At 39.3% G+C, this 27212-nt stretch overlaps 1 protein-coding gene across 4 annotated transcripts in view; it reads right to left on the bottom strand.

Moving 5' to 3' along the window:
* The window catches only part of LOC125483005 (flocculation protein FLO11-like), a 41284-nt gene extending 18877 nt beyond the window's left edge, over positions 1 to 22407 (bottom strand). For 2 of the 4 annotated variants that reach the window (XM_048596255.1, XM_048596258.1), the window contains exons 1-4: positions 22330 to 22406; positions 21982 to 22019; positions 14323 to 14488; positions 14170 to 14223 (exon numbers count right to left, since the gene is read on the bottom strand). In XM_048596255.1, coding sequence (XP_048452212.1) covers positions 14170 to 14223; positions 14323 to 14467 — 199 coding nt within the window. In that variant the 5' untranslated portion in view covers positions 14468 to 14488; positions 21982 to 22019; positions 22330 to 22406. Of the gene's footprint in view, positions 1 to 14169; positions 14224 to 14322; positions 14489 to 21977; positions 22020 to 22329 lie in introns of all 4 variants that reach the window. The other 2 variants (XM_048596257.1, XM_048596256.1) reach the window with 2 other exon arrangements.
* Between the last annotated feature and the right edge of the window lie 4805 nt (positions 22408 to 27212).

Here is a 27212-nt window from a genome sequence, read left to right as displayed (position 1 = left end):
TGGAGAGGGTTGGATTATGAGGAGAGACTGAGTAGACTGGGATTATAATCATTGGAATTCAGAAGAATGAGGGGAGATCTTATAGAAACATATAAGATTATGAAGGGAATAGATAAGGTGGAGGCAGGGAGGTTGTTTTCGCTAGCAGGTGAAACTACGACAAGAGGGCATTGCCTCAAAATAAAGGGAAGCAGATGTAGGACTGAGGTCAGGAGGATCTTCACCCAAAAGCTTGTGAATCTGTCGAATTCCCTGCCCAGTGAAGCGGTTAAAGCTACCTCGCTGAATGTTTTTGAGGCAAGGCTGGATGAATTTTTGAACAGTAAAGGAATTAAGGGTTATGGTGAGTGGGCGGGTAAGTGGAGCTGAGTCTCAAAAAGATCAGCCATGGTCTTATTAAATGGCGGGGCAGGCTCGAGCGGCCAGATGGCCTACTCTTGCTCTTAGTTCTTATGTTCTTATGAAAGGTTTGCGTTATAAAGAAGGGTTGTATAGGCTGGGACTTCTTTTACTGGACTGTAGGAGGTTGAGAGGCGACCTGAAAGAAGTTTATAAAATAGAGTTAATGATAGTTGTCTTTTCCCTCAGATGGGGAATTTCAAGACTAGGTGGCACATTTTTTAAGGTGAGAGGAGGGATGTTTAAAAAGTCATGAGAGGCAAATTTTTTACACTGAGATTGGTTCGCGTGTGGAATGAACATTCTGAGAAGGTGGTGGATGTGTGTACAATTAAAATGTTTAAAACACATTTAGATCGGTACATGAATTGGAAAGGTTTAGAGGGACATAAACCAGGAGCAGGCAGTTGGGACTAGTGTTTTTTGGGATTATGTGTGCCATAGTCTGCTAGGATGACAGGGTCTGTTTCTCTGCTGTATGACTCTGTGACTCTATGCTAATACATTATAGTTACAGGGTGTGCTGACATAAGAAAAATATTAACTTTATGGAAGAAACTTGTTAGAGGCTTCATTTTGCCATGAGATTGAAGAGAGCAAAAACATGGTTCATTATCACTTCCTGTGAAGTACATTGCCTACACATATAACCAACACACTTAACCTTTGATAATACATTTTCTCTAAATATTTGATTCTACCCATTATATTACATCTTCCCAAGGCTATGACTTCAATTTTTTTTTACAAGGATGTCTGCTGTGACTGTTTCACTAGCCTATCTAAACACATTGACAGCTCCTTTGAAGAGCACGGTGGCTCAGTGGTTAGCACCGCTGCCTCACAGCGCCAGGGACTCGGATTTGATTCCACCCTCGGGCAACTGTCTATGTGGAGTCTGCACGTTCTCCCAGTGTCTGCGTGGGTTTCCTCAGGGTGCTCTGGTTTCATCCCACAGTCCACAGATGTGCAAGATAGGTGAATTGGCCATGCTAAATTTCCCAGAGTGTTCAGGGATGTGTAGATTAGGTGGGATGCTCTGAAGTTCAGTATGGACTTGTTGGACCAAAGGGCCTGTTTCCACACTGTAGGGATTCTATGATGATGAAGATTGAGAATTTGAATCCTCCTAGTGGTCTTTTAAACTCTGCAGGAGAATTGATAGAGGGCATTGGTTCAGCAATCAGGCCATCATTTGCATCTCTTAATTTACACAGCATCTTGATCTATTTGACTGCATTGATCATTGCTTTGGCTATGTGGAAGATTACTTCTGTGTAGACATTAGTACACATCTCTTCTGATGTACAATATCATTTTCAGTTTGAAAGTAATAGAACCCTAGAATCTATTTCACCACTTGTCAATTAATTTTTGTTCAAATCCTCCGGTCTCATAGGTCTGATAGGTCGTGATGTTTGTCATGGTTCCTTGTATGTTGGAATAATACTCATCCTCTTCCTCCTTGCTTTGACCATGGCATCGGCTTATATTCATGGCATGAGTATATGTAAAAGAGTAGGGAGTTGAGTTCTCAGCCTTCTTCACATGATGAGTTCACATACTGCTAAACCGTTTTGGATTGGAGTTGAATAATGACTCAGAGATACAAGTTGGATGCCATCATTCTTCAGCAATGGTTTCATTATATACTCATCTTTCAGCTTCACCATTGGCTTGAGGCTGGTGAGTTGGTAGTACGGAGAAATTCATACAATCAAAATCCACAAACTCTTTAAACTAATGATTCGCAAACTGTGGTCCATTGTCTGAGGTTACACGATCTGGGATTCTGTCTTTTCAATATAATCACTGCTTCAGATGTGACACTGCAACTGCTTGACTACACCTGAGCTGGAGGAGTAGCCTGTGACTAGGAAGAACGTTTAGCCTCTATGATCAAAAAGTTCAATTCCGAGACCAAAGAAGATGACATCATCTTGTAATGTAACAGTGAATTGCATAAGTGACACGCCATGATATCTCCTTGGACTTTAGAAAAGCCTTTGATATGGTTCCATATGGTAGATTAATTAGTAAAGTTAGATCATGTGGGATTCAGTCTGAACTTGCTAATCGGATACAAAATTGGATTTACGGTAGGAGACAAAGGGTGGTGGTGGAGGGTTGTTTTTCAGACTGGAGGCCTGTGACCAGTGGTGTTCCACAGGGATCGGTGCTAGGTCCACTTTTGTTTGTCATTTATATAAATGATTTAGGTGAGAATACACGAAGCATGGTTAGTAAGTTTACAGATGACAACAAAATTGCTGGTATAGTGGACAGTGAAGAAGGTTATCTAAGATTACAAAGAGATTTTGATCAATTGGGTCAGTTGGAGTGGCAGATGGAGTTTAATCTGGATAAATACAGGGTATTGCATTTCGGTAAAACAAACAGGACAGGACTTATACAATTAGTGGTGGTGCCCTGTGTAGTATTGCAGAACAGAGAGACCTAGGAGTTCAGGTACATAATTATTTGAAATTCGCAAGACAGGTAGACAAAGTGGATAAGAAGACTTTTAGCACACTTGCCTTCATTGCTCAGACCTTTGAGTATAGAAGTTCGGACGTCATGTTGAGGTTGTATAGGACATTGGTAAGGCTGCTTCTGGAGTACTGTGTACAGTTCTGGTTACCTTGTTATAGGACGGATATTATTAAACACCAGGAATGGAGAGTTTGAGTTATATGGAAAGGCTGGGACTTTTTTCACTGAAGTGTAGGAGGTTGAGGGGTGACCTTATAGAAGTTTATAAAATCATGAAGGGCATAGATTAGGTGAATAGCAAAGGTCTTTTCCTTAAGGTGGGGAGTTCAAAACTAGGGAATATATTTTTAAGGTGAGAGGAGAAAGATTTAAAAAGGACATGAGGGGCAACTTTCTTATGCAAAGAGTGTTTCCTGTGTAGAATGAAGTGCCAGAGGAAGTCGTGGATGCAGTTACAATGTTTATAAGACATTTGGATAAGTACATGAATTGGAGGGATATGGGCCAAACGCAGGCAGGTGGGTCTAGTTTAGTTTGGGAACATATTGGCATGGACTAGTTGGACCGAAAGTTGTGTTCCTATACTGTATGACTATGGTTCTTCTAAGGCTTTTAATAGACCTGCCCACCAAACGGTACACCTTGCACTACCTTGACATTTTGAAATACCCAGGTGTCCTTGGGTGCGTTCACTGCAGTATATAAAGTCTCAGGATTCTTGGAAGGCATTCTACCCTCTTTGTTCATAGCACTGTCTGAGAATGGGATTGTGTGAAATGTATGCTGGCCACCCTCAGAGTTTTCTCTGACCTGACCACACGTCTAATCTGATTTCTGTACATCTCTGATTTCATGCAATCAACTATAAAGATTATGAATCACGTGTATTAGGAGCATAAGACCATGAGACAAATGAACAGAAGTAGGCCATTCAACCCGTAGGGTATGCTCCACCATACAAGGAGATCATGGCTAATTTGATAATCCTCAACACCTCTTTCCTCCACAACCCTTGATTTCACAACTTAATTTAAAACAAAAGCTTTCTGTCTCAGCCTTGAATATACTTTCCATCCCAGACTCAACAGCCCTCTGTGGTAAAGACTTCCATAGGTTCCCTCTGAGAAAAGAAATTCCTCCTCATCTCTAACTCCTTATTCTGAGATTATGCTGTCTGGTCCTAGACTGTCCCACAAGGGGAAACAATCTTTCTGCATCTACCTTGTCAACTCCCCTAAGAATCTTGCATGTTTCATTAAGGTCACTTTTATTCTTTTTAATTCTAACAAGTACAGGCCCAATCTACTCAACCTCTTCTCATAAGACTGTCCCTCTGAAACCATAACTACCTCTGTCTTAAAAGTATTCAATGACCTAACCACTACTGCTCTGTGGAAAGAAGGTTCCAAAGTCTCTCAATCCTTTGAGAGAAAAATGTTGCCCTTGTCTCTATCTTAAATGGGAGATTCCCTATTTTTATACTGTATCTCCTAGTTCTAGTTTGTTCCACAAGGGGAAGCATCCTTTTGAAATCCACCCTGCTAAGTCCCCTCAGAATCTTATATTTTTCACAAAGACTCTCCAATATTCCAAAGGTTGCAGACCTAACTGAATCCAATTTTTCTTCATAAATTGACATCCCTATCCCAGGTATAAGTACAGTGAACCTTCTGTCAACTACCAAAGCAATTCTGTCCTTTCTTAAGTGCACAGATCAGAACTGTACACAATACCAGAGATACGGTCTCAACAATGTCTTATACAATATTTACTTCTGTATTCCATTCTCCTTGCAAAGAAAATCATAACATTTTCTTTGCTTTCCTCACTGCTTGCTATATGTGCATTTCACCTTTTTGTGATGCTCATCTCAGGACATCCAGATCCCTCTGTACTACAGAGTACAGCAATCTCTCTCCATTTTATAATACACCTCCTTACTAATCTTCCTGCCGAAGTGGGTAAGATCAGATTTCCCAGACTTTACTCCATATGCCAAATTTTTACCTACTCACTTAACAGATCTGTGTACTTTGCAGATTCCCTATTTCCTCTTCACAATCTACTTCCCTGCCATCAACAAATTTGGCAACTGTGCTTATGGCCTCTTCAAGAAAGTCTTTGATATAAATTATAAATCTTTGAAGCCCCATCACTGATCCCTACTCTGTTTCCTGTTAACTAACCAGTTCTCTAGGTTACCCAATCTTTTCAGCGCTCCTTTTACTTAGTAACATTTGATGAGGCACCTTGTCAAATCTTCTCTGAAAATCTAACTATATCCACAAGTTTCATTTTAATTATTTTCTTGTCACTTCCTCAAAGAACTCTAATAAATTAGTCAATCACGGTTTACCTTTCAGAGAATCATGCTAACTCTGTTTGATTGCATTGAGATATTGTAAATGCTTTATCGTGACCACCTTAATACTAGATTCCAGCATTTTACCAATGACAGATGTTAGGCTAACTAGCCTGTAGTTTCCTGGTTTGTCTCCCCTTCTTTCTCAAACAGAGGAGTGACATTCACTATTTTCCAATTTGATCCAGTATCTAGAATTTTGGAAAATTAAAACAATGCATCCATTATCTCAGCAGCCATTTCTTTTAAGACCCTAGGATGAAGTCCATCAGGATCTATGACCTGGGAACATGGCAGTCTAATAAGTTTTAATAATATTCTCAGGAGCCTTTCCTTGGTAATTTTAATTGTTTTAAGTTTCTCCCTCCATTTCACTTTCTAATTTACAACTATTTCTGGGATGTTAATTGTATTCTCTACATTGAAACTGGATGAAAAATATCTGTTCAATACATTTGCCATTTCCTTATTTTCCATTCCAAGTTCCCCAGACACATTCTTTTGAGGACGAAAGTTCAATTTGCTTGTTTTCTTTTTAAATACCTACAGAAACTCAATTTGTTTTTAAACTGCTAGCTAATTGTCCCCTCATTAACTTTTTAGTCATTCTTTAAATTTTGCCCAATCTTCTGACCTGATACTCATCTTTGTGGAATTGTGCACATTTCTTTTCAATTTTATACTATCCTCAGCTTCTGTGGTAAGCCATGAATACAATATCCTTCCCTCACTCATCTTTCTTACTGGAATTTTTTTTCTGAGTATTCAGAAATATATCTTTAAATGTCTGTCACTGAATTTCTCTTGACCTAATACTTAATTCATAAGATTACTTTAGCTAGCATTGCTTTCAAGCTCTCATAATTACCCTTCTTTAAATTTAAAACATTAATCTTAACTTTGTCTCTTCTGTCCCACAAACTGAATGTGAAATTTGGTCATATCATGATCACTGCTGCATGGGGACCCTTCACTGGGAGGATTTCCATCTATTCATTAAAAACTACATGTCCTTGTTCAGGCCTTGCCAGAGACAGACAGAACAAAGTATCTCCAATAGTCTGCTGTTTTCTTGAAATGTACTCTTGTCTTCGCATCCTCAGTCTGTGTTGTTGTGCTTGTGAAGGCATTTTTACTAATTCCTTAGAATTTTAAAGTATCATTAAAGTACAAGAACAAGACCAAAAACACAATCTTAAAACTATTTTGCCATCCCATGTAACAGCTATTTTTTTTCCCTATCACTGTATATCCATTCATTTGAATGTGCAAAAGCAAAGCCCCCAGTGCAGAAGAAGATGCATTTGCAGCATTGTGAGCAGGTATTTTGAGGCACTGTTAGCAAAAGTATCTGATGATATTGGCATCTCTGATTTTCTCAAAAGACCTCCATTGTGATTCTCCCATGTATAGTCTTCTCTTAACAGTGGACATAGTGACTCATTGGTGATGCTATACTGGGTAGAAACCACCTGATTTGGCTTACCATACCAATAAATCTCTGAAGCTTGGTCACATTCCAAACAGCTGGAAATTTGTTGGAAACTTTAATATGGATAAACTCTATTACTGTATTTATAGCCAGTACACACTAGAAATATGACAGTTAGCTGTGAGAATTCATGTTTGTTGCCGAGCGTATGCTTCCTGTAGGTATTGCAGCACAGCTCGCACTTTAGTGTCATCTTTTGTTTCAGCAGAACCATCATCCATGTGATATATGACCCTATCCCTTCCAATATATTTGACAATATCTTCTGGACGATTTCTGGTGATGATGTGTCACTGAAGAGTAAACTGTTGAAATAAAACCTCACAAGTGGCACAATAGAGACTTTTCTTTGAGTGGTAGTTTCCAAAAACCACTAGCTTTGTGAAGATTACTTTTTATTCATTCATGGGGTATGGGTATCATTGGCTGAGGCTGACATTTATTGGTCATCCTTAGTTGCGCTTGAGATGGTGGTGGTGATGTGCCTTCTTGAACAGCTACAGTCTCTACGGCGCTGTTAGGGAGGTAACATTTTCCCAATTTTGCTAAACTCGTCTACTGACAACATAGGATGAACTTTCAGTTCATTTGCTTTGTGCAAAATTTATTGCAAATTCTGATGGATCGATGGGTTTTGGCATGGGGACCATTTCCACAAACCAGCTGTCATAGGTGAAATACCCAATGGCTTCAACATAGAGTCATAAGGTACAGAAACAGACCCTTCAGTCCAACTTGACCATGCCAACAGGTTTCCCAAAGTAAAACTAGTCCTATTTGCCTGCGTTCGGTCCATATCTTTGCTGTTCATGTATCTTTCCAAATGTCTTTTAAATGTTCTTTACATTTGGCAAGAGTAGACAAAGAACTTCATTGAGTGTAAACAGATACACTTTGTACACATTGTCTTCAGTTTTTTTAATCCTGTGAACAGCTGTGAAAATTAAGCTGTGATGTTTTCAAACTGATCTTCTCAACTTTCCAGTTCCTCTACTCCGGAAATCCGATGCAAATCAATACAAACTTTCTTGCTAAAGACGGAACCACTCTGGTTAAATGTCACATACAAAGTTCCAGTAATTTTTCACTCTCTATCTTGAAGGGTTGTGTTCAGTTGTCCTATTACCTTGACTTCTACACTTCTTGACCCATGTAATTTTTTTGTAAGATGGCTGAGGAAAACATACGAATCAGGAGAAGTAGGCCATTCAGCTCCTCGAACCTGCTCACCATTCAATAAATTATGGCTGATGAGAACATCAAACCTATCAACCCCTTGTTTAACAAGAAATAATCTACTCCATCTAAAAACACATCAGGACTCTCTTCCACCGCCACTCTAGGAAGAGAGTTCCATCTTGACATCTTGCCAAGACAGTGGCAGAGTAGCAGCACTGCATTTGAGCTTCTGGTCCGGGGATCATCTGCTTCCATCTGTTTTCTTTGTTTCTATTTTTCTTTTTACTTTTGCTCTTTTTATTTTTTCTTCTCTTTAAAGCCTTCTTTGGCATCTTCAGCAGAGCAAGAGCAGGCCCAGCCTCCTGAGCATGTGCAGCAGTGATGGCAACAGAGTCAGCTCCTTCCAGCATCAGCAGCAGTGAGACTCATGGGGGAGGCAGGTGAGCTCAGCACAGGAGAGTGATCCCAGCACAAGAGGGGAGAGACTGAGCCTAGCATATAGGAGAGAGCAAGTCCAGCACGGAGAGGATCAGCCAGCATGAAGGGGAGAGCACGAGCCCAGTGCAGGGGAGAGCAAGTTCAGTGCACAGCAGAGCACGAGCCCAGCACAGAGGACAGTGAGCCCTGAAGTGATGTCAGCAAGGTATGTCCAGCAGTGAACATGGTGCCTAAAGACCAGCAATTTCATCATCGGCTGGACCTGGCGCTGGCAGCAATGAAGTGGCACGGGAGGACACCGACATTGGTGTGCCCAGTGCATGCGGTAGTGAAGGTGAATCGGCCCATTGGTGAAAGATAGTGACGGAGGATCAGCGACTTCGGCATTAGTTGGGTCTGGTGAGGTGGTGGTAATTCTGAGCTGGCTCAGAACTCATACATAGATGGACTTCTGTTAAGCTATATCTTTCCATTTTCTCTTATTTTTGAACTAACAAAATGGCATCAGATTATGGCGAGAACTGAAAGCTTTTCACTATATTTTGTTGTATTTCACTGTAAAATATACACAACAATGAATCATTCATTCATTCAAAGACTCAGAATTTTTTTTTCGTAAAGTGACTTCCTTCTTCTAGATTCTCCCATAAGAAGAGACATCCTTTCCACATCTAACCTGTCAAGATCCCTCATAATTAATCACCTCTTATTCTGAACTGCAGCGGATACAAGTCTGTCCTATCTATTCTTTCTTCAAGGAAGACAATCCACCCATTCAAAGTAAACCTCTCTGACGTGTCCAATACATTTACATCCTTTCTTAAATAAAGAGACTGTACACTGTATAACTGAAGCATAACTGCCATACTTTTGTATTCAATTCTCCTCACTATAAACAGTAACATTCTATTGGCTTTCCTAACTGCTGTACCTACATACTAATGTCTTGCAATTCATGCTGAGGATACTTAGATCCCTCTGCACCTCAGAGCTCTGCAGTCTTTCACAATTTAGATAATATGTTTCTTTTTTAGACTTCCTGACAAAATGGACAATTTTACACAAAAAAACAAAGAACTGCTTATGTTGGAAATCAGAAACAAAAACAGAATTACTGGAAAAGCTCAGCAGGTCTGGAAGTATCTGTGGAAGAAGGGTTCTGAAGCAGAGTCACTGGACCCAAAATGTTACCCCTAATTTATCTCTGCAGATGCTGAAATATCACATATAAAACTCAGACGGAAAAGCACTGAATGACAACCTGTCACTCACAGGACTGCAGAACTGTGCTGCAAGAACAGAGCAAGTTTGCTGACAGTGATGATCGACTTCATCCTAGAGCTTTAAAACAAATGGCTAGTGAATTAATTTTCCATAATTCCCCAGATAGAGGATTGTTCCTTTTTTTTTGGAAAATAGGGAACATTACCTCTTTATTCAAAAAGGGAGAGAGACAGCAGGAAATTACAGGCCAGTTAACTTATCATTTGTGTTGAATGAAGTTGAAAATGTTATAGCAATGCACTTAGAGTTCATAGCAATCAGGCAGTCAACATGGTTTTGTGAAAGGGAAGTTATGTTTAACCAATTTATTGGAGTACTTTGAAGTAGTAAAATGTGCTGTGGATAGAGGGGAACCAGTAGATTTATAGATTTATAGAAGCCAATTGATAAGGTGCTACATCAGAAGCTATTGTGGAAAATAAAAGCTTGTGTCTAGATGGTAGCAAATTGACATGCAAAGGAGATTATTATAGGAATGAGAGGGGAGGCATAAATGTGTCATTTTCCTGCTGCTAAGGTGTACCAGATGGTGTGGAGCAGGGATCAGTGCTGGGACCTCAATTATTGAGAGTGCCTAGAGGTTTAGTTGTCCAGCCTTCATTTCTTCCAGGAGTTCTGAAGGAGTAAAGGTGTTCATGTTTCATTCCTCTACCTTGATGACATGAAGTATGGTAGTTTGAGACAAATCAAAACGCTAAGTAGAATTAGGAAAAAAAACCTTCACGTATCTCAGTGTTCTGAATAGCAAGAAATGAAGAGTGAATTTAAAAGGCTGCGCTGAAATTTTGTTCTGGTTAAACGGAAAGCTTGCAGCAACACCTATAAATAAGGAAATTCAGGAAACTCTTGGGGCTCCTTCTAGAGCTCAGTAGTGAATTAAAATTTTATTTGTTTGATTTCAAATCATGTGCGACAACAGTACAAGCCACTGAAGAATTTTGCGCCAATGTATTTCAACAACATTTAAGTACTTTCAAATTAAATTCATTTGATATGAATGCATTATGTTGAAACATATTCTAGATCACATACAATTCTTCTCAACATATAATATCAGAGAATTCACCCGAAAAAGGTCTCTTTTTTTTTCCACCTTAATTCATCTAACTGTATCAATATAACATTCTCCTCCTTATGAACTTATCTATCTTTGCTTTAAAGTCTTCTGTGCTATTTGTCACAGCCACTTCTTGTGCAAGGATGTTCCGCAATATTAGTACTCTTAAGGTAAAGGAGGTTTCTCCTAATTTCTTAGTTTGTTTATTACTAACTACATTACATTCATGGTCACTAGTTATTCACATCCCTATGGTGGAAATTTCTCTATGCCCTCTTCAACAAACCCCTTCACATTTTGAGATCAGAAAGATAATCATTTAGCATTTATTTCTCTAAACAGGCCTAATCTGTCATCTCAATTCTGATATTGATCCTCATTGAACTTTACTTGCACCTTCCCCAGTATCTACAATGTCCTTTTTGTAACATGGAGACAGACTTTGCACAGTATCCAAATTTGATCAATCTAAGGTTCGCAGCATTTTTAACTGTCACACATTCATCTCTCCAACTAAAACAGAACTCAACACTATCTGTTCTGGACATCTGGCCTAACTCTGGTTTAGCAGAATTGACCAGCCAATAGTTTCTTTGAATTAATTCAATTGATCAACTTCTGTTTCAGGAAGTACCCACGTGCAGCAGAGTAAGAACCTGACCAGCAATTGAGACAGCTTTTGAGTCACGACAAGGGTTGCACATTCTGGCAATGGCACAGTATATCCACTCTGTTACCTTGTGGCACAGTGGTACAGCACTACCTCTGGGCCAGGAGGCCTGGGTTCATGTCCTACCTGTTCCATGGGTGTGTAACAATAACTTTGAACAGTTTGATTAGGAAAATATCTATCCTCTTTGACTGATGTAGCACCCACTTCCTGATAATTGCCCCACACTGTTTTCAATTATGCCAACCTCCTTCATTAGGGTTGGGAAAACACATGCTGGGCTTGCCAGCAATTTTTAAGAATTTGTGAAGAAAAATACTAATCCTATGCAATATCTTCATTTTACCATTCAATCCTAACACCATCTTCTGGTCTGGCAGCATCTATGAAGAAAAAAAATCAGAGTTAACGTTTCGGGTATAGTGACCCTTCCTCAGAACTGCAGGGTCATTGGACCCAAAACCTTAACTCTGATTTTCCTTCACAGATGCTGCCTGACATGCTGAGCTTTTCCAGCAACTTCTGTTTTGTTCTTGATTTACAGCATCCGCAGTTTTTTCGGTTTTTATCCCTCTTATGTTGTTATCACTTGTTTCTATTCCATATGTTTATGAGTCGTGAATTATCAACACCTCCAAAAGAGTCTAAACTACCATCCCTTCTTAAGCTAATTGTCCTATGATAACCACGGGATAGGGCTCTTGCACCACAGTGGTACTGTCTCTACCTCTGAGCCAGGATGCCCAGGTTCAAGTCCTACCTCCTCCAGAGGAGTGTAATAACGTCTCTGAACAGGTTGATTAGAAAATACCCTATGCTAACCATTACAGACCCCAAACTATTACCAGGCTGATTGCTAGATATTTTGTTTAACTCTTTACAATGTAATAGCTCCCCTCCCCATTCCTGCTCAATCCAGTAAAACCATGTATATTTTGTGTGTATTCTTTCCTTCAAAGTTTAGTAATAGTGTTCAATAAAGAGAGCATTGAGCAACAGTTGTATATCTCAGGAATGGGTTAAGAGCAAGCAATGGTTTGAGGAACACAGGAATAATGTTGCAAAAATGAAGCCAGGTCAAATAAGATTAATCCAGTGGGCACTTAAAGAAAAATAACAGAGTGGACTGAATAATACGTATTAGCATTCACTATTGAAAGTTGGCAATATTAAAAAATTGTTACTAAAAATTGTAGCGATGGGAAATAGTATAGTGAAGAAGAGGGAAATAAGGATTTTAATACATTCTCTGCATTAATCACCTTACCTTGTCTGGAAACCAAAAATATATTTTCTAACTACCTAGATAATATGATGCCAAACTGGTTTATATAAACTTCACAAGTTTCACTGTGTGAAGGCAGTTTGTACATTAAGACTTTCATTTATTTCACACCATTTCCAAATTTTATCCATTCATTTCGGATTCCTTCTTCCTGCTTACTGTCAAGCGTCTGCCTTACTGGACAGAAAGTCAGTGAATTTTTTTCCATAATAATAATTTCATAAGTCAGTCACTAAATTGTAAATGCATTTTTATTGTTTAACATGGAAATGCAACTAAGAAATGAAAGGAAATTTAAAAAAAACAAGAGGAATAGATCATTCGGTCACTTGAGCTTGCTCTGCCATTCAACAGAATCATGGTAGATCTTCTGCCTCAACTCCACTTTCCTGCACCCAATATCCCTGGTTTCTGAGAGTTTGACACAAAATATCAATCTCAGTCTCAAATATACTCAAACACAAGCAAACACAACTGTCTGAAGTAAATAATTCAAAAGATTCACAATCATTTAAGAGAAGAAATTTCTCTTTCATTCCTAAATAATTATCCTGAGGCTTTTACCCTATTTTCTAGATTCCCCAGTCAAGCCAAACAACATCTCGTATCTAACTTATGAAGCCTCTTCAGAATTATACATGTTTCAACAAAATCATCTCAAATTCTTCCAAACTCTAGAGAACACAGACCCATTTACTCAGTCTGTCACCAAAGAATAATATTCTCATCCTAAGAAACAATCTAATGAGCTTTCACTGTATCATGGCCAATGCAAGTATATCATTGCTTAGATGCAAAGACCAAAATTGAGCAGCTTTCCAGGTGTGGTTTAAATATTGACCTCTACAATTACACCAAGATTTCCTTATTCTCATATTCCAATCCCCTTGCAGTAAAGACTGTTATGCCATTTGGCTTTCTTATTGCTTGGTGTATGTGCATACTAACTTTGTTTTTTGTTTGCAATAACTAAGTTTGTCTGAGCATTGGCATAACAAGTTTCACACTTTTAAAAAACATCTGCTTTTCGATTTTTATTACCAAAATGAAAATCTTCTTACTTCCCCATTCTTTCTGAATCAATCTTAGCCTGCCCTTCTTGTCTAACCCAATGGATATGGCTTTAAGTTTAAGTTTAAGCTTTTTATTTGGAACTGGAGTACATCACATACAAACTTAAAATGTAATTCAGGAACAAAAGCAGAAGTTGCTGGAAAAGTTCAGCAGGTTTAATATCTAATTATGATCATTTTTCCCCAGAGGTTGTTTTACCATGGATTACAAATTATGTGTTCCTAATCTGTAGCTGGTTCTGTAGCATATTGTTTCAAGGAAAATGACCCAAAACATAATACAAACTTATCTTTCAGATCACCTTTTATACAACTTGAATGGAGGAAAAACAGCAACAAAGCACAGTCTTGATCTGTAAGTAAACACTGATCAATGCAGCTAGAAAAACAATTAAACAGAATACTCCCCATTTGGTAATTTAATTTGTTGTCCTTACCTCTGCTCAAATGGAACATTTTCACTAGGTCACATATATCAAGAGCTGGATTTCCTGTACAACAGATGGAAACACAGTAAGTAGATCTGTATTTTAATTGGGCTATACAAAACTTAGATTCAAATACAAAAACGTATTAGACAGAACACTAACCATCTCTAAATTGCTGCAACTCTGAGAAATATGATGAGGCAAACTGGTGGATGTTTTCTGGCTGATCTTGTACAACTGCTCTGCCTAATGCCTCTAGCAGGGATTTCAAACCTTCGGGCACCATAAGTTTACCGTGTGAAGGCATCTTGGTAAATTTCTGATATACCTGAATGAGAGAGAGAGAGGGAGAGGGAAAAAAAAATGCAAAGTAAGTGAAGTGAACATAGTTTGCAAGATTTACTTCACTGTGCTGAATTCATATTTGAAACTCTTCCCCGACACAAAGCACATTCAATAGTTACATAAGATAATGCAAGCATTGGAAACTAAAAGGTATATTAGAGTAGATCAATTCTTCTATTCTGCCCAAAAAGAGTTTTTGACTAATATTCTATAGGAGTAACAGAACATTTCAATAACGACAATTAATCATGATAAATTTCACAGCAAAAAGTTTGAACTTAGTGTAGAAAAAATTGTAGCAACTTGAATTAATAGAAGCGGACTGTAACCATCATAGTTATTGCTTATGCTGTAGAAACATGTAATTTGATGGGGATTGGGTACTTGCAGGTAAACGTATTTGTACAGTCTCCACCTGAAGTTATCTATCAGAGTTCACCAACACAGACATCAATGCTACATCAAAAGCTCCCAACTTCAACTGATTTTATGATTAAATTGTATAATAAAAAGATTTGACGTTTTGGAAAACATTCCAGTAATACTTAGAGAACTGGAGTCCCTACCATTTCTCAGCCTGTTCGAATGGAAATCAGTGATTAAGCAGAGACCGCAATGTCCTCCCTTCCTGTTCCATGCTACTATTACCTCTGATGGCCACCAAGAATCTGTGCTTGGCCCCTGCCTATTTTTTAAGCTACATGTCTTAGTGACATCACACAAAACAATACCAGGTTTTGAACAGATGCTGGTGTCACCCAGCTCTATTACACCACCAGTTCACTCAATACTACCATTACTGTGAAGTTATCAAACTGCATTTTAACATACAGTAGAGGATAAGCAGAATCCCTACTGTTTTTGGTCCCCTGAAACATTCCATTTCTAGTTACCAACCTCACCCCCTTCCCTAGAAACTATTGATGCTAGATCCAATTAAACATGGTGTCCAACTGGCTGTCCTGGGTGTAGCTTTAAGTTCCGTTCTGGAATTCAATTGAGTACCACTGTTAAAAGGAATGCTACATTCAAGACCAGGGGAAATCACATGTGATTGCACACAAACGGGTGTCATTGGGCAGGGATTTAATTAACTTTTGTGCTCTTCTTTGGTCCAGTGTGCCCATTTCTGGCATGGGCCCAAATATATGTTATCATGGATGCATGTTCATACTTCTACTTAAATGACCCGACTGGTGCATTTTCGATAGAGGGTCACTGGAGGAGGACACCACTAGCAAGGTCAGCATTTGTTAACACCATAAAACCTAGGAGCAGAAATAGGCCATTCAGCCTATCAGGTCTGCCCTACTATTCAATGAGATCATGGCTGATCTGATAATTCACCACTTTCATGCCTTTTCCCCTTACTGATTAAAAATCTGTGTATCTCAACCTGGAATATACTTAACAAGCCAGCCTCTTCAGCTCTTCTGTGGTAAAGAATTTCACGTATTCAGTACCCTTAGAAGAAATTCCTCCTCATTTCTGTCTTAAATGGATGACCCTTTCCCTGAGATTAAAGGGCCCAAAACTATTCACAGCATTCCAGGTGTCATGACTAGTACCTTGTACAGTTTTAGCAACACTTCTATTTTTACAATCCATTCTCTTTATCTCAGTTCCTTTATTCTTCTTGCCAAAGTGCATTACCTTCATTTTCCCACTAAGATTTTGCATACTGGTTAACCTGTGTATTCCTCTGCAGACTCTTTTAATCACCCTCACACTTGCCTTCCCGTCTTTGTCATGCTGTTATTAATTAGCCCAACAGATGGTACCTTATCAAACCCCTTCTGAAAATCTAAATATATAACATCCACTGCTTCTACTTTATCTATTCTGCTCATTAGCTCCTCAAAGCATTCAAATAATTTGGTCAGGCATAATTTCCCCTTCATAAAGCCATGCTGACTCTAATCTTGAGAGTGGTTTCCTAGGCTTTTTCATTTCAAAGTGCAGTTCATAGTTTCATGGTTACTGTTGCTGAGACTAGCTTTAAATTCCAGATTTTATTCTATCAGCTGTCACACAACCAAAATTAAATTGCAACCCAGCTATTGCAGAAAAGTGGAATTGAAAGATCAAAAAGCAAGCAAATGAATCTGAGGAATGCCCAAAGAATAGTTAAGAAGACTATCATGTAATCTTAAGAACACAAGCAATAGAATCCATACAGTGTGGAAACAGGCCATTCAGCCCAAAAAAGTCCATACCAACCCTCCGAAGAGCATCCCACCCAGACTCATACCCTCTACCCTATTCCTGGAACCCTGCATTTCCCATAGCCAATCCACCTAACCTGCACATTTTTGGACAGTGGGAGGAAACCAGAGCACCCAGAGGAAACCTACATAGACACGGGGAGAATGTGCAAACTCCACACAGACAGTCGCCCAAGGCTAGAATTGAACCCAGGTCTTTGACGCTATGAGGCAGCAGTGCTAACCAATGAGCCACTATGCCGCCCCAGAGGTGGTTGGGGAAATGGTACAGTGGACTGAAAGGTCTGAATGGCCTACTCCTACTCACTAGTACTGTGAATTTTTACTGTCCTTACTAATGAAGGAATGCATGTTCAGTGGAGATACATTACAGTAGACTGACTTGTTTGTTTAATGGACTGAAGTGGCTGGCTTGTGAGGATAGATTAAGCAGATTATGCCCATGCTCATTGATGTGCATAAAAGGTGACCTTGGAACAAAAGGTTCTGTATCATGATTGCCCTATTACATTTTCCTAATGTAAATTGTAGCCCATGTCTATTTTGAATTCAGTAGAGTGTTTGACAAAGTTCTGCAAGGTAGACTGGTTAGTAAAGTTAGATCACATGGGATCCAGAGGGAGCTCGCCAATTGGATTGAAGTCAGAAGTCAGAGAGTGGTGGTGGAGGGATGTTTTTTGGACTGGAGGCCTGTGACCAAAGATGAGTGCTGGGTCCACTGCTTATCATCATTTATAGGAGGAATGATTAGTAAGTTTGCAGATGACATCAAAATAGGTGGTGTAGTGGACATTGAAGTAGATTATCTCAGATTACGAGATCAGATGGGCCAATGGCTGAGGAGTGGCAGATGGAGTTTAATTTAGATAAATGTGATGTTTTGCATTTTGGTAAGGCAAACAGGGCAGGACTTATACAGTAAATGGTAGGGCCCCAGGGACTGTTGTCAAACAAAGAGGCCTGGGAGTGCAGGTACATAGTTCCTTGAAAGTGGAGTCGTGTATAGACAAGGTGATGAAGGCGTTTGACATACTCGCCTTCATTGGTCATAACACTGAAAATAGGAACAAAAACAAAATTGCTGGAGAGGCTCAGCAGGTCTGGGAGCATCTGTGAAGGTAAAAACTGTTAACGTTTGGGTCCGGTGACCTTCCTCAGAACGGAAAATAGGAGTTGGGATGCCATGTTCCAGCTGTACAGGACATTGGTTAGGCCACTTTTGGAATACTTCATACAATTCTGAGTTCCCTTTGAAAGGAAGGATGTTCTAAACTTGAGACAGTGCAGAAATGATTTACAGGGATGTTGCCAGGATTGGAGGACTTGAAGTATTTGGAGAGGCTGAATAGGCCGGGGCTTTTTCCCTGGAGCGTCAGAGGCTGAGGGATGACCTTACAGAGGTGTATCTAATCATGAGGGACATAGATAGGGTCAACAGCCAAGGTCTTTTTTCTATGGTGGGGGAGTCCACAACTAGAGGACATAGATTTAATTTGAGAGGGGTAAGATTTAAAAAAGACCTACGGTGTGGCTTTTTCATGCAGAGGATGGTGCGTGTCTGGAATGAGCTGCCAAAGGGAGTGATGGAGGTGTACAATTACAACATTTAAAAGGCACCTGGATGGTTACGTGAATAGAAGTGTTTAGACGGATATGGGCCAAATGCTGGCAAATGGGGCCAGGCCAGATTGGGAGGTCTGGTCGGCAGAGACAAGTTGGACCAAAGGGTCTGTTTCCTTGCTGTATGACTCTATAAAATTGAAAGAGAATATAAAATAGGGCGTACAAGTCTAAAAGGGGCACACAGCAAAAGGACCTGGATATATACATTCACAGATCATTGAAGGTAGCAGAACAGGTGGAGAGAGCAGTTAATTAAGCACACAGTATCCTCAGTTTTGTTAATAGTGCATAGAGTACAAGAGCAAGGAAGTGATGTTGTGCTTGTGTGAGACATCTGTTGAACCTCAACTGCAGTGTTGTGTACAGTTGTGGAACCACATTCTTGAAAAGATATGTATGCATTGTGCTGCAGATGCATTCGTGATTTATGAGAATGACTGCAGTGATGAGGAACTTTGGTAATGAGGATAGGTTGAAGAAGTTAGAACTGTTTGCTTTGGAGAGAATAAGACTAAGAGGAGATCTGATAGAGGTTTACAAATTCATGAGCAGGCTGTATATAGTAGATAGGGAAAATCTGATCCTGCTGTAAAAGGAACAAGATTGAGATGGCATAGAGTTAAAGAGATTTGCAAAATGAACAAATGTGATCTGAGAAAATATTTATCACACAGCAAGCAGTTAGGGTAATGGAATGCCTAGACATGGTGGAGGCAGGTTCATTTGAAGCATTCAAGAGGGCATCGGGTGAATATTTGTATAGAAGTAATGTGCATGGATATGGGAAGAAAGCAGGAATTTGGCACTGGGAAGTGATGGTCATTTGACGAGTTGTGCAGACAAGATGGGCTGAATGGCCTATTACTGCAGAGTAGCACTTCTGTGATTCTGTGATAGTTGATAAAGTATATAAAACTTCAACATAAGAAATTAGTGAAAAATTATGAAAACTGTGCAAGGCATCAGAGAATCTGCCCTGTCCTATTGTAGGTCTTTTGTTGACATGTGACTTTATTAGGGTAGCTGCCATAAATCTGACAGTATAAGACAACAGCAGAAATATTTTTATTCTATGCTTTCTAGACCTTGTAACTTGCAATAATGCTGAGTAAGAACATGACGTTTACTATAGACAACATCACAGAGTAGTGGATTGGAACTATTTGAGACACGAAGTTTCTGATTGATAATGGAGGAGCATGTGCCAAGGATGAGTTGAAAGTCAAGTATGAAAATATGAAGATCCTGATCATATATTTAATATAAATTGGTAAAAGGATCAGATGGAAAATAAGGTAGTATATTTTCATCAGAATGGTGGCAAAAAGCTAGAACTCAGCAAAATGTATGATGGAATAATCCATACTTACCTTGTTGAGTGCAGCTCCAATAACTCAAAAAAGCTAATCACCATCCAGAACAAAGCAGCTGTTTGATTGGCACCACATCCACAAATATTTGCCCCTTCCACCACTGACACTCAATAACATCAGTATGTACTAATTACAAGATGCACTGCATTCACCAAAGTTCCTTAGATAGCACTTTCCAAACATATAACCACTACCATTTAGAAGGACAAGGCTGCAGATATGTGGAAACACCACCACCGCCTGCAAGTTCACTGCCACGCTACAGAGCATCCTGACTTGACAATATAGCACTATTCCTTCATTTGCTGGGTCAAAATCCTGGAATTCCCACCCTAAAGGCATTGTGGATCTACCTACACAAAATGGGCTACAATGGTTCAAGGAGGCTGCTCACCACCACCTCTTCAAAGGTAACTAGGGATGGGCAATAAATGCTGGAAAGGCCAGGAACAAATGTAATCCATGAATGAATTAAAAAATATTCAACCAAATGCTGCTAGCAGCAGTGTTATTTGCTCTAATGCAAAACTCGCTGCCTGTTCTCAGGAGGAAATCCTGCCAAGAGAGCTGCCAGTTAATCAGATGGCCAGCAGCAGAAACTGGGAGCAGTAGCCATAGCTAGGACTAAGCATTTCCACCACTCGGAGGAGCCCAGGTGGTTCCATAGGTCAGGCATTTCAGTGAAGATTCTTGGGGGTTTGGGTTTAAGAGGCAAGAGGAATGGGCAGATGACCTCAGTCGGAATGCCTTCAATACGCCCGGAGGCCTCACATTGGAGGCTCCCTCACAACATTTGCCCAACACCAGCCTACATACCTAAAGCTATTGTGCTTCATGCATGGCACAGGCCTCTCTCAGTCATGCATAAAATAATGAGGAGACACCATCATTTCCATGGTACCCTAAAAGCCACTCATCATGCCAACCTGGAGCTATATTGCTGTTCATTCACTAAGATAATTAGGGATAGGCAACAAATACTGGCCTTGTCAGAGATGCTGATATCCCATGAAAGATTTTTAAAATGCTTTTCAGAGATAGTAATGATGCATTTTTGATCTTCAGAATTCCTTAGATCGTGCAGCAGTTTCTAAGGTTTGTGAGGCAGAAAGTATGCACTTCGTATTGAAGAAAGGATAAGGAAAGAAAATAGGAAATCTATAGGCCCAATTTTGATGAAGGGTCATCAAGCTGAAATGTCAACTCACTACATAACATTTAAGAATTATTTAGATGTGCACTTGTGATGTCAAGGCATATAAGGCTCTTTGATTTGTTCACTCATGGGACATGGGTGTCACTGGCTGGGCCAGCAGTTATTGTCCATTACTAGTTGCCATCTTGAACAGCTGCAGCTGATGATAGTATCAAGTCTATGGGCCAAGTGCTGGAAAATTAGAACAGCTGAGTCCTTGTTTGTGATGACACAGACTCAATGGCTAAAGTGACTTTTCCCGTGCTGTAGACATTGAAAATCTCTATGACAAAGTCAACACAGATTTATGAAAGGGAAATCTTGTTTGACAAAACTGTGAAAGGTGGGTCAGTGAGAAAAGAGAAGGAAGTAACATGAGAAAGGGGAGGTGGCAAAGCAGGACAGGAACAAGGACACAGCAGGAAGATAAAAGAAAGACAGAAGAAAGCAAGAATGAGGAGCAACGGGCAAAACTGATAAAGAAGAAAAGGAAATGAAAGGGAAGAAGGAAAGGATGGGAGGAGAGAAATTACTTGCATTAATACAGGGCACATCCTCATGACTTTCCTAGTCAATTAATTAATAGTCTTTGTAGTGCAATTAACATTATATGAGTGATCATCAACCAATTTGTGAACAAATAACAGAAGAGAACTACCTGCTCTTCCAAGTTGGAATCTTTTGTGCTTACCTGAAAAAGCAGACTGGCCCTCAAATTAACATATCATCCACAAGATAGCAGCTCTGACAATAGAACACTCCCTCACTGCTGCACTGATGTGTCAGCCTACATCTAAGTACTCAGAATAGGAAATATTTAATTTAAAATAATCTGGAAAAAAGACCACAAGGATTTAATATAATACACTTAGCCGGAAGGCTAACTGGAAGTTGGAAACAGAATGCAAAGAAAACTCCTAAATATGTAAGAACATGGTTTTTCCACACATGATGGAAGAATACATGATTTAAAAAAGTGAATACTCAATAACGAAAAGATAACATGCTGCTAAGTTAAATCAGATAAGAAGACTGGAAAAGAAAACTTTTGCTTACTTACTGCAAGTCCTTTCTTAGGAAATGGTCTTCACTCAGAGTCTGAATTTTGGATTTAAATGACAGCATTTGTAAAAGTATGTAAATGGTTAGGATAAAAGACTGTATTGGTCTACTGATTTTCACCATTATCTTATAATATTACAGAATGATGTAGTTGACAGAAAGCATTTAAAATAAAACTGCCACCACAGTGTCAGAAAACTCTTCAGCATCCCATCGTGATTTCTTATATTTAAGTAATTTATCTTGGACAGCAGCCAGCCATAAAATAAAAGCAGTTTTGTAGGAGTATACTGAATTGAGCATACAAGCACAATTCCTCAGTTATAGTCAAAGAATTTTACATTACCTGCCAACAACCAAAAAAGGTCCTTTTAGTTCTCTTCAGAAGGAACCATATCAACTTGTTTCACACTTCCAAGAGCCCTGCAAAATTTTAAAGGTACATTTTGACTTTTTATATTGCAATAATACATGATTTCTCTATTTTTGTTATATTAGGGACATAGGCCTTTTAGCCTTGCCAGCTGGATTAAAAAATAGAGGACATCAATCTAGTGTTTGATGGAAGAAGCAACAGTAACAAGAGGGCATGTTTTTCTGCAGCAAGTAGCTAAGATCTGGAATGCATTGCTTGAAAGGTAATAGTGCATATTCAGTCAACCCCTTAAAAAAGTAATTCAAAACTTACCTGAAGAGTAAAAACTTGCAGGAGTACAGGGAAAATGAGGGCAAGGAGGACTAGATGAGTTGTTCTTGCAGAGAGTTGGGAGGACGTCATGGCCAAACCTCTTCAGTGCTGGAACTATTCTATTAATTGAGCCTACTCCATATTTCAGTAAAATCCTGGCTAATCTTCTACCTGATCTCTATCATCCCACACTATGAGGTTGCAGACTTGCTCACCTCACTGATTGCAGACGTTTCATCACCCTGCTAGGTAACATTGTCAGTGCACCTCTTGTTGTTTATATGCCTCAGTTTGCTGGGATGGTTGGTATCACTTCTGATTTTGTTCTTTAGTAGTTTATATATCAGGTCCAGTTCTGTGTTCAGTTCAGTTCAGAAAACAGGTACTACCACAAAGTTTAAAACATAAACCACCTATCAACAATCCACAGGCGTGGAGAACAGCTGCACAGAACAGCCAAAGAATGATAAGGCTTATGATCAAAGATGCGCACAACCGCCTCCACAAATACAAGCAGGAAATTGCATGCCAAAAGACTTTGTACTCCAACGTAACGGATCAAGAATGGACAACCACACTGGAACAAGCCATCACCATACAACCACAGAGGACCAGAACAAAGAAAAGAATAGCCCTACAAGACAAACTATCCAGACTCTCAACAACACACGGACAACACAGAAATATGGATCAAGACCATCTCAGACCGACCATTAAACAGACACTGAGAAGACCATCCTAGTACACGGACTGAATTTTAACTACAGAAACGCCGAAAAAAACTGACTTCCTGGCGACACTGGATGGAACTCCATCAACAAACACATTGAACTGGACCAGATATACAAACCACTGAAGAACAAAACTAGAAGTAATACCAACCACCCAGCAAACTGAGGCATATAAATAACAAGTGGGACAGAACACCAACGCTTCACTGGAGGCACACTAATGATGTTACCTAGCAGGGTGATAAAACATCTGCAATCAAACCACAACCCGAGCTACAAATCTTCTCAGAAAACATCCCACACTATCCAGAATATCCATTAATTTACTTAGAATGTAAAACTCTCTCAGCCTCTGTCTTGACTGTATTGATGACTAGTACACACAACTATCTGGATTAGAGAATTCTAAAGATTGAGTGTGAAGAAATTGCTCTTCACCGCAGTCCGAAATGGCTGCCTGGTAATTCTGAGACTATTGTCAATTCAGATCAGGCAGTCAGTCCGTCAGTCCGTCAGAACTCAAGACATCATTCGTTGTGAATAGAGCTTATTAACTACTCAGTCTTACAGCTCCTTCCACACAACCTGTTTCCCAATTTATCTAGCCAGTCAATTAATCATTAAACCCAACTGAGAATTTTTAGTGGTTACAAACAGATCAGAAGATAAAGTGATGAAAGATTCCAAACAAAAAGAGTTGAAGAGTTGGAAAGCATTTGGTGTAAGCACTGAGGGGACAAATCATGGACAGCAGCTTTCTCGTACAAATGTATATGCACAGAAAAAGTTACTTGCCGTAAAAGGTTATTGGAGATCCCTGAAGAGGGCTGCCTGGTGGTATCAAAAATTACTTGTAAAAAAAAAATCAATTTTGTCAGGTATTTTTATGATTAAATGTGTTATAATTTCTTTGTTCAAAGAAACGGAATATGCGATGTTGTTTACGTTATTTGGAATATGACAAATGAAACATGTTATGAAGCAGCAGTCGATCACCCCCCCCCCCCGATAACTAAAACTGAAACACCCAGAGAAGCTCACCTCACCTCATAATCTGTTGAAGCAAGTGTGAAAAGTGATATAACCTGCCTCTCACCTCCCAATCCATTATAAAGGGAAAGTTAAATGAAATTAACTCCTGGCAGTCACTCTATAATCAACAAGTAACAATTTATTTATCCAACTCTATCAGTGAGCAAATTAACAAAACTACTAACAAACTGAACAACTCCACTTAACTACTAACTAATACAGAATAAAACAAAACTCTAAGGGTATGCTGTTCCAATAAATACAAGTCCCACTTATATACCAGAATAGTTAAAAAAAAAACTTAATCTGTCAAAATTACAGTCAGGATATGTCTTCCATATTGTTCTGTGCCCTCTCTCACTGATCCTCAGGAACGCCTCTCTCCATCAAATTCTTGTGTCAGGAATATTAGCTAAGAGTGCTACTATACCTTTATTTAGATCATGGTTACTCAGAGCTTAGTCAATTCTGTGAAAGCCGGTGATTTTCTCTTTAGAGCTGATGGGTTATTAACTCTATTAGATGGCAGTTGTTCTGACACTGGTTTTCAAATTCCCTCTTTCTTTTATACCCTTGATGACCTGTCAATTTCTTACAATAGGATTGGTCCTAGGTTGTCAAAACCATCAAATTTAAATTTAGTTGGTTTTTAATCTCTAAGTGCCTAGTTTAAATTAATCGGCTGATATTCAAACTAGTTGCCTAAAGAAACGACTGCCTGGGTTGCTAACCGCTCAGCCCCCAACACAAATGTTTCAATTTCAGGAACTCTCTGTGCACCTGCATATTTTTTGTTAAATCTCCAAGCCTAGAAAAAGCACATCAACTTTTAAAAGGGCCACACACTCTTCCTCCCTGTCATTTTACAAACATCAAATTCTAACGTCCTGCCTTCCAATCCACTAGTACTCTACCCAACTTCGCAACAAGTGTTACTGAATAGTTGTATTAAGTTAAGATACAGAACTTGAAAATACTTAACTTTTTTTGTCAGAGTTATTTGTACGTTCAGATTCTGCAAGTGTATCATCAGTGCCAATTAACCTCGAGGACTAATCTCTAACCATTTTGTTGCAGTGAAATTAATGTTTTCAATCATGAGCTGAGCCTTTCCTGTACCTTTCTATTCTTTTGTAAAACAGCAGCACCCCTCGATTAAAATGCATTTCTGATGGCCTTATACAGTATTGTAAAACTTGGTCAAATTTTCTAAGATACCCTATGCCCTGCATGCTGGGTATTCAAATGCTCTGACAAAGTGGAGCTAATTATAGTTTCTTCCCCAGTCAGGAAGATCACTCATTACTGAAGGAAGAAATAATTGATGTGGACTGTAGCCCCCAACATTTGCAATCCTTAATAAGGATTGCCCACATCAGGACAAATTCCATAGTTAATTTCATTGCTATAACTTTGTTAAAGTTCCTTCCAGCACAAGACTTATTGTGGGCCATGATTTTGTCCTTTTTTTAATGTATCAAATGTATTGCTGGTCTCTTCTATGATTTTAGTGTACTCATCATCCCTCACTCCTGCATTTTTTCATAGGAGTTTTAACCTGTGAGAAGGTGGACGGACAAACAGCCAAAGATATGCAGGTTAAGTATTATGGCCATGCTAATTTGCCCATAGTGTCCAGGAAAGTGCAGGCTAGGTGGATTAGCCATGGGGAATGCAGCGTTACAGGGATAGGGTAAGTCTAGGTAGAGTGTTCTTTGGAGGATTGGTGTGGACTCGGTGGGCTGAATGGTGTACTTCCACACTGTAGGGATTCCATTCTCTATTCTATGCCAATGTAGTTTTAAGCTAATCAGCCTTTCTTCATTTAAACACCTATCTCCTGATGCCAACGGTACCTGCTTAACATTTTGATTAGAGAAGTTCCTCATGTGGGGCAATCTAGAACAAGAGGTTATAGATTTAGGAAAAGGGGTAGAGATTAAATCAGAGATGAGGAGAAACTATTTCTCTCTAAGGGTGGTGAATCTGTATAATTCACTACTGCAGAACGTGGTGGATGCTGGGACATTGAATAAATTTAAGGAGGAGATTAACAGATTTTTAATTAGTAACGGGTTGAAGAGTTATGGGGAGCGAGCAGGAAAGTGGAAACAAAAACAGAAATTGATGGAAAATCTCAGTAGGTCGGACAGCATCTGTGGACAGAAATCAGAGTTAATGTTTCAGGTCCAGAGACCCTTCCTCAGAACAGGAAAGTCATGTTGAGGCCAAGAGGAGCTAAGCCATGATCGTACCAAACATCAGAGCAGGCTTGAGGGGCTGAATCACCTATTCCTGCTCCTAGTTTTTATGTTAAAGCAATAATGCCCAGATTGTATAAATCCACTGACAACCCAAAAATAATTGCCTTGTCATGTTCCATGTCCACTTTCATTTTAGCCGCTTTCATTGATAGCCTTTCTCAACAGTAAAGGTAGTTGAGTTAGCTCAATGTTTGCTAAAGCGATTAACCTCAGTTTTGTTACAGGGAATCATCACACTTTACTGATTTCAGAACATTGTCATTCCCAAATCTGAAACATGTAGAACCTTCAAACTTTTTAACCTTATTTTGGTCCTTATTATTAAAGAATCTAAGTAATATTTTAACAAAACCACTTGACTGTGACTATGCATCCACTGTCCAATACAGCACACCAAAATGAGTCAGAGACTAAAAACGATTCATTATCTGGCTGAGAGATAGTAGGAACTGCAGATGCTGGAGAATCCAAGACAACAAGGTGCAGAGCTAGATGAACACAGCAGGCCAAGCAG

Source organism: Rhincodon typus, chromosome 4, assembly GCF_021869965.1.
Source record: "Rhincodon typus isolate 14 chromosome 4, sRhiTyp1.1, whole genome shotgun sequence".
Lineage (NCBI taxonomy): Eukaryota > Metazoa > Chordata > Chondrichthyes > Orectolobiformes > Rhincodontidae > Rhincodon > Rhincodon typus.
This window is presented reverse-complemented; position numbering and strand designations above follow the sequence as displayed.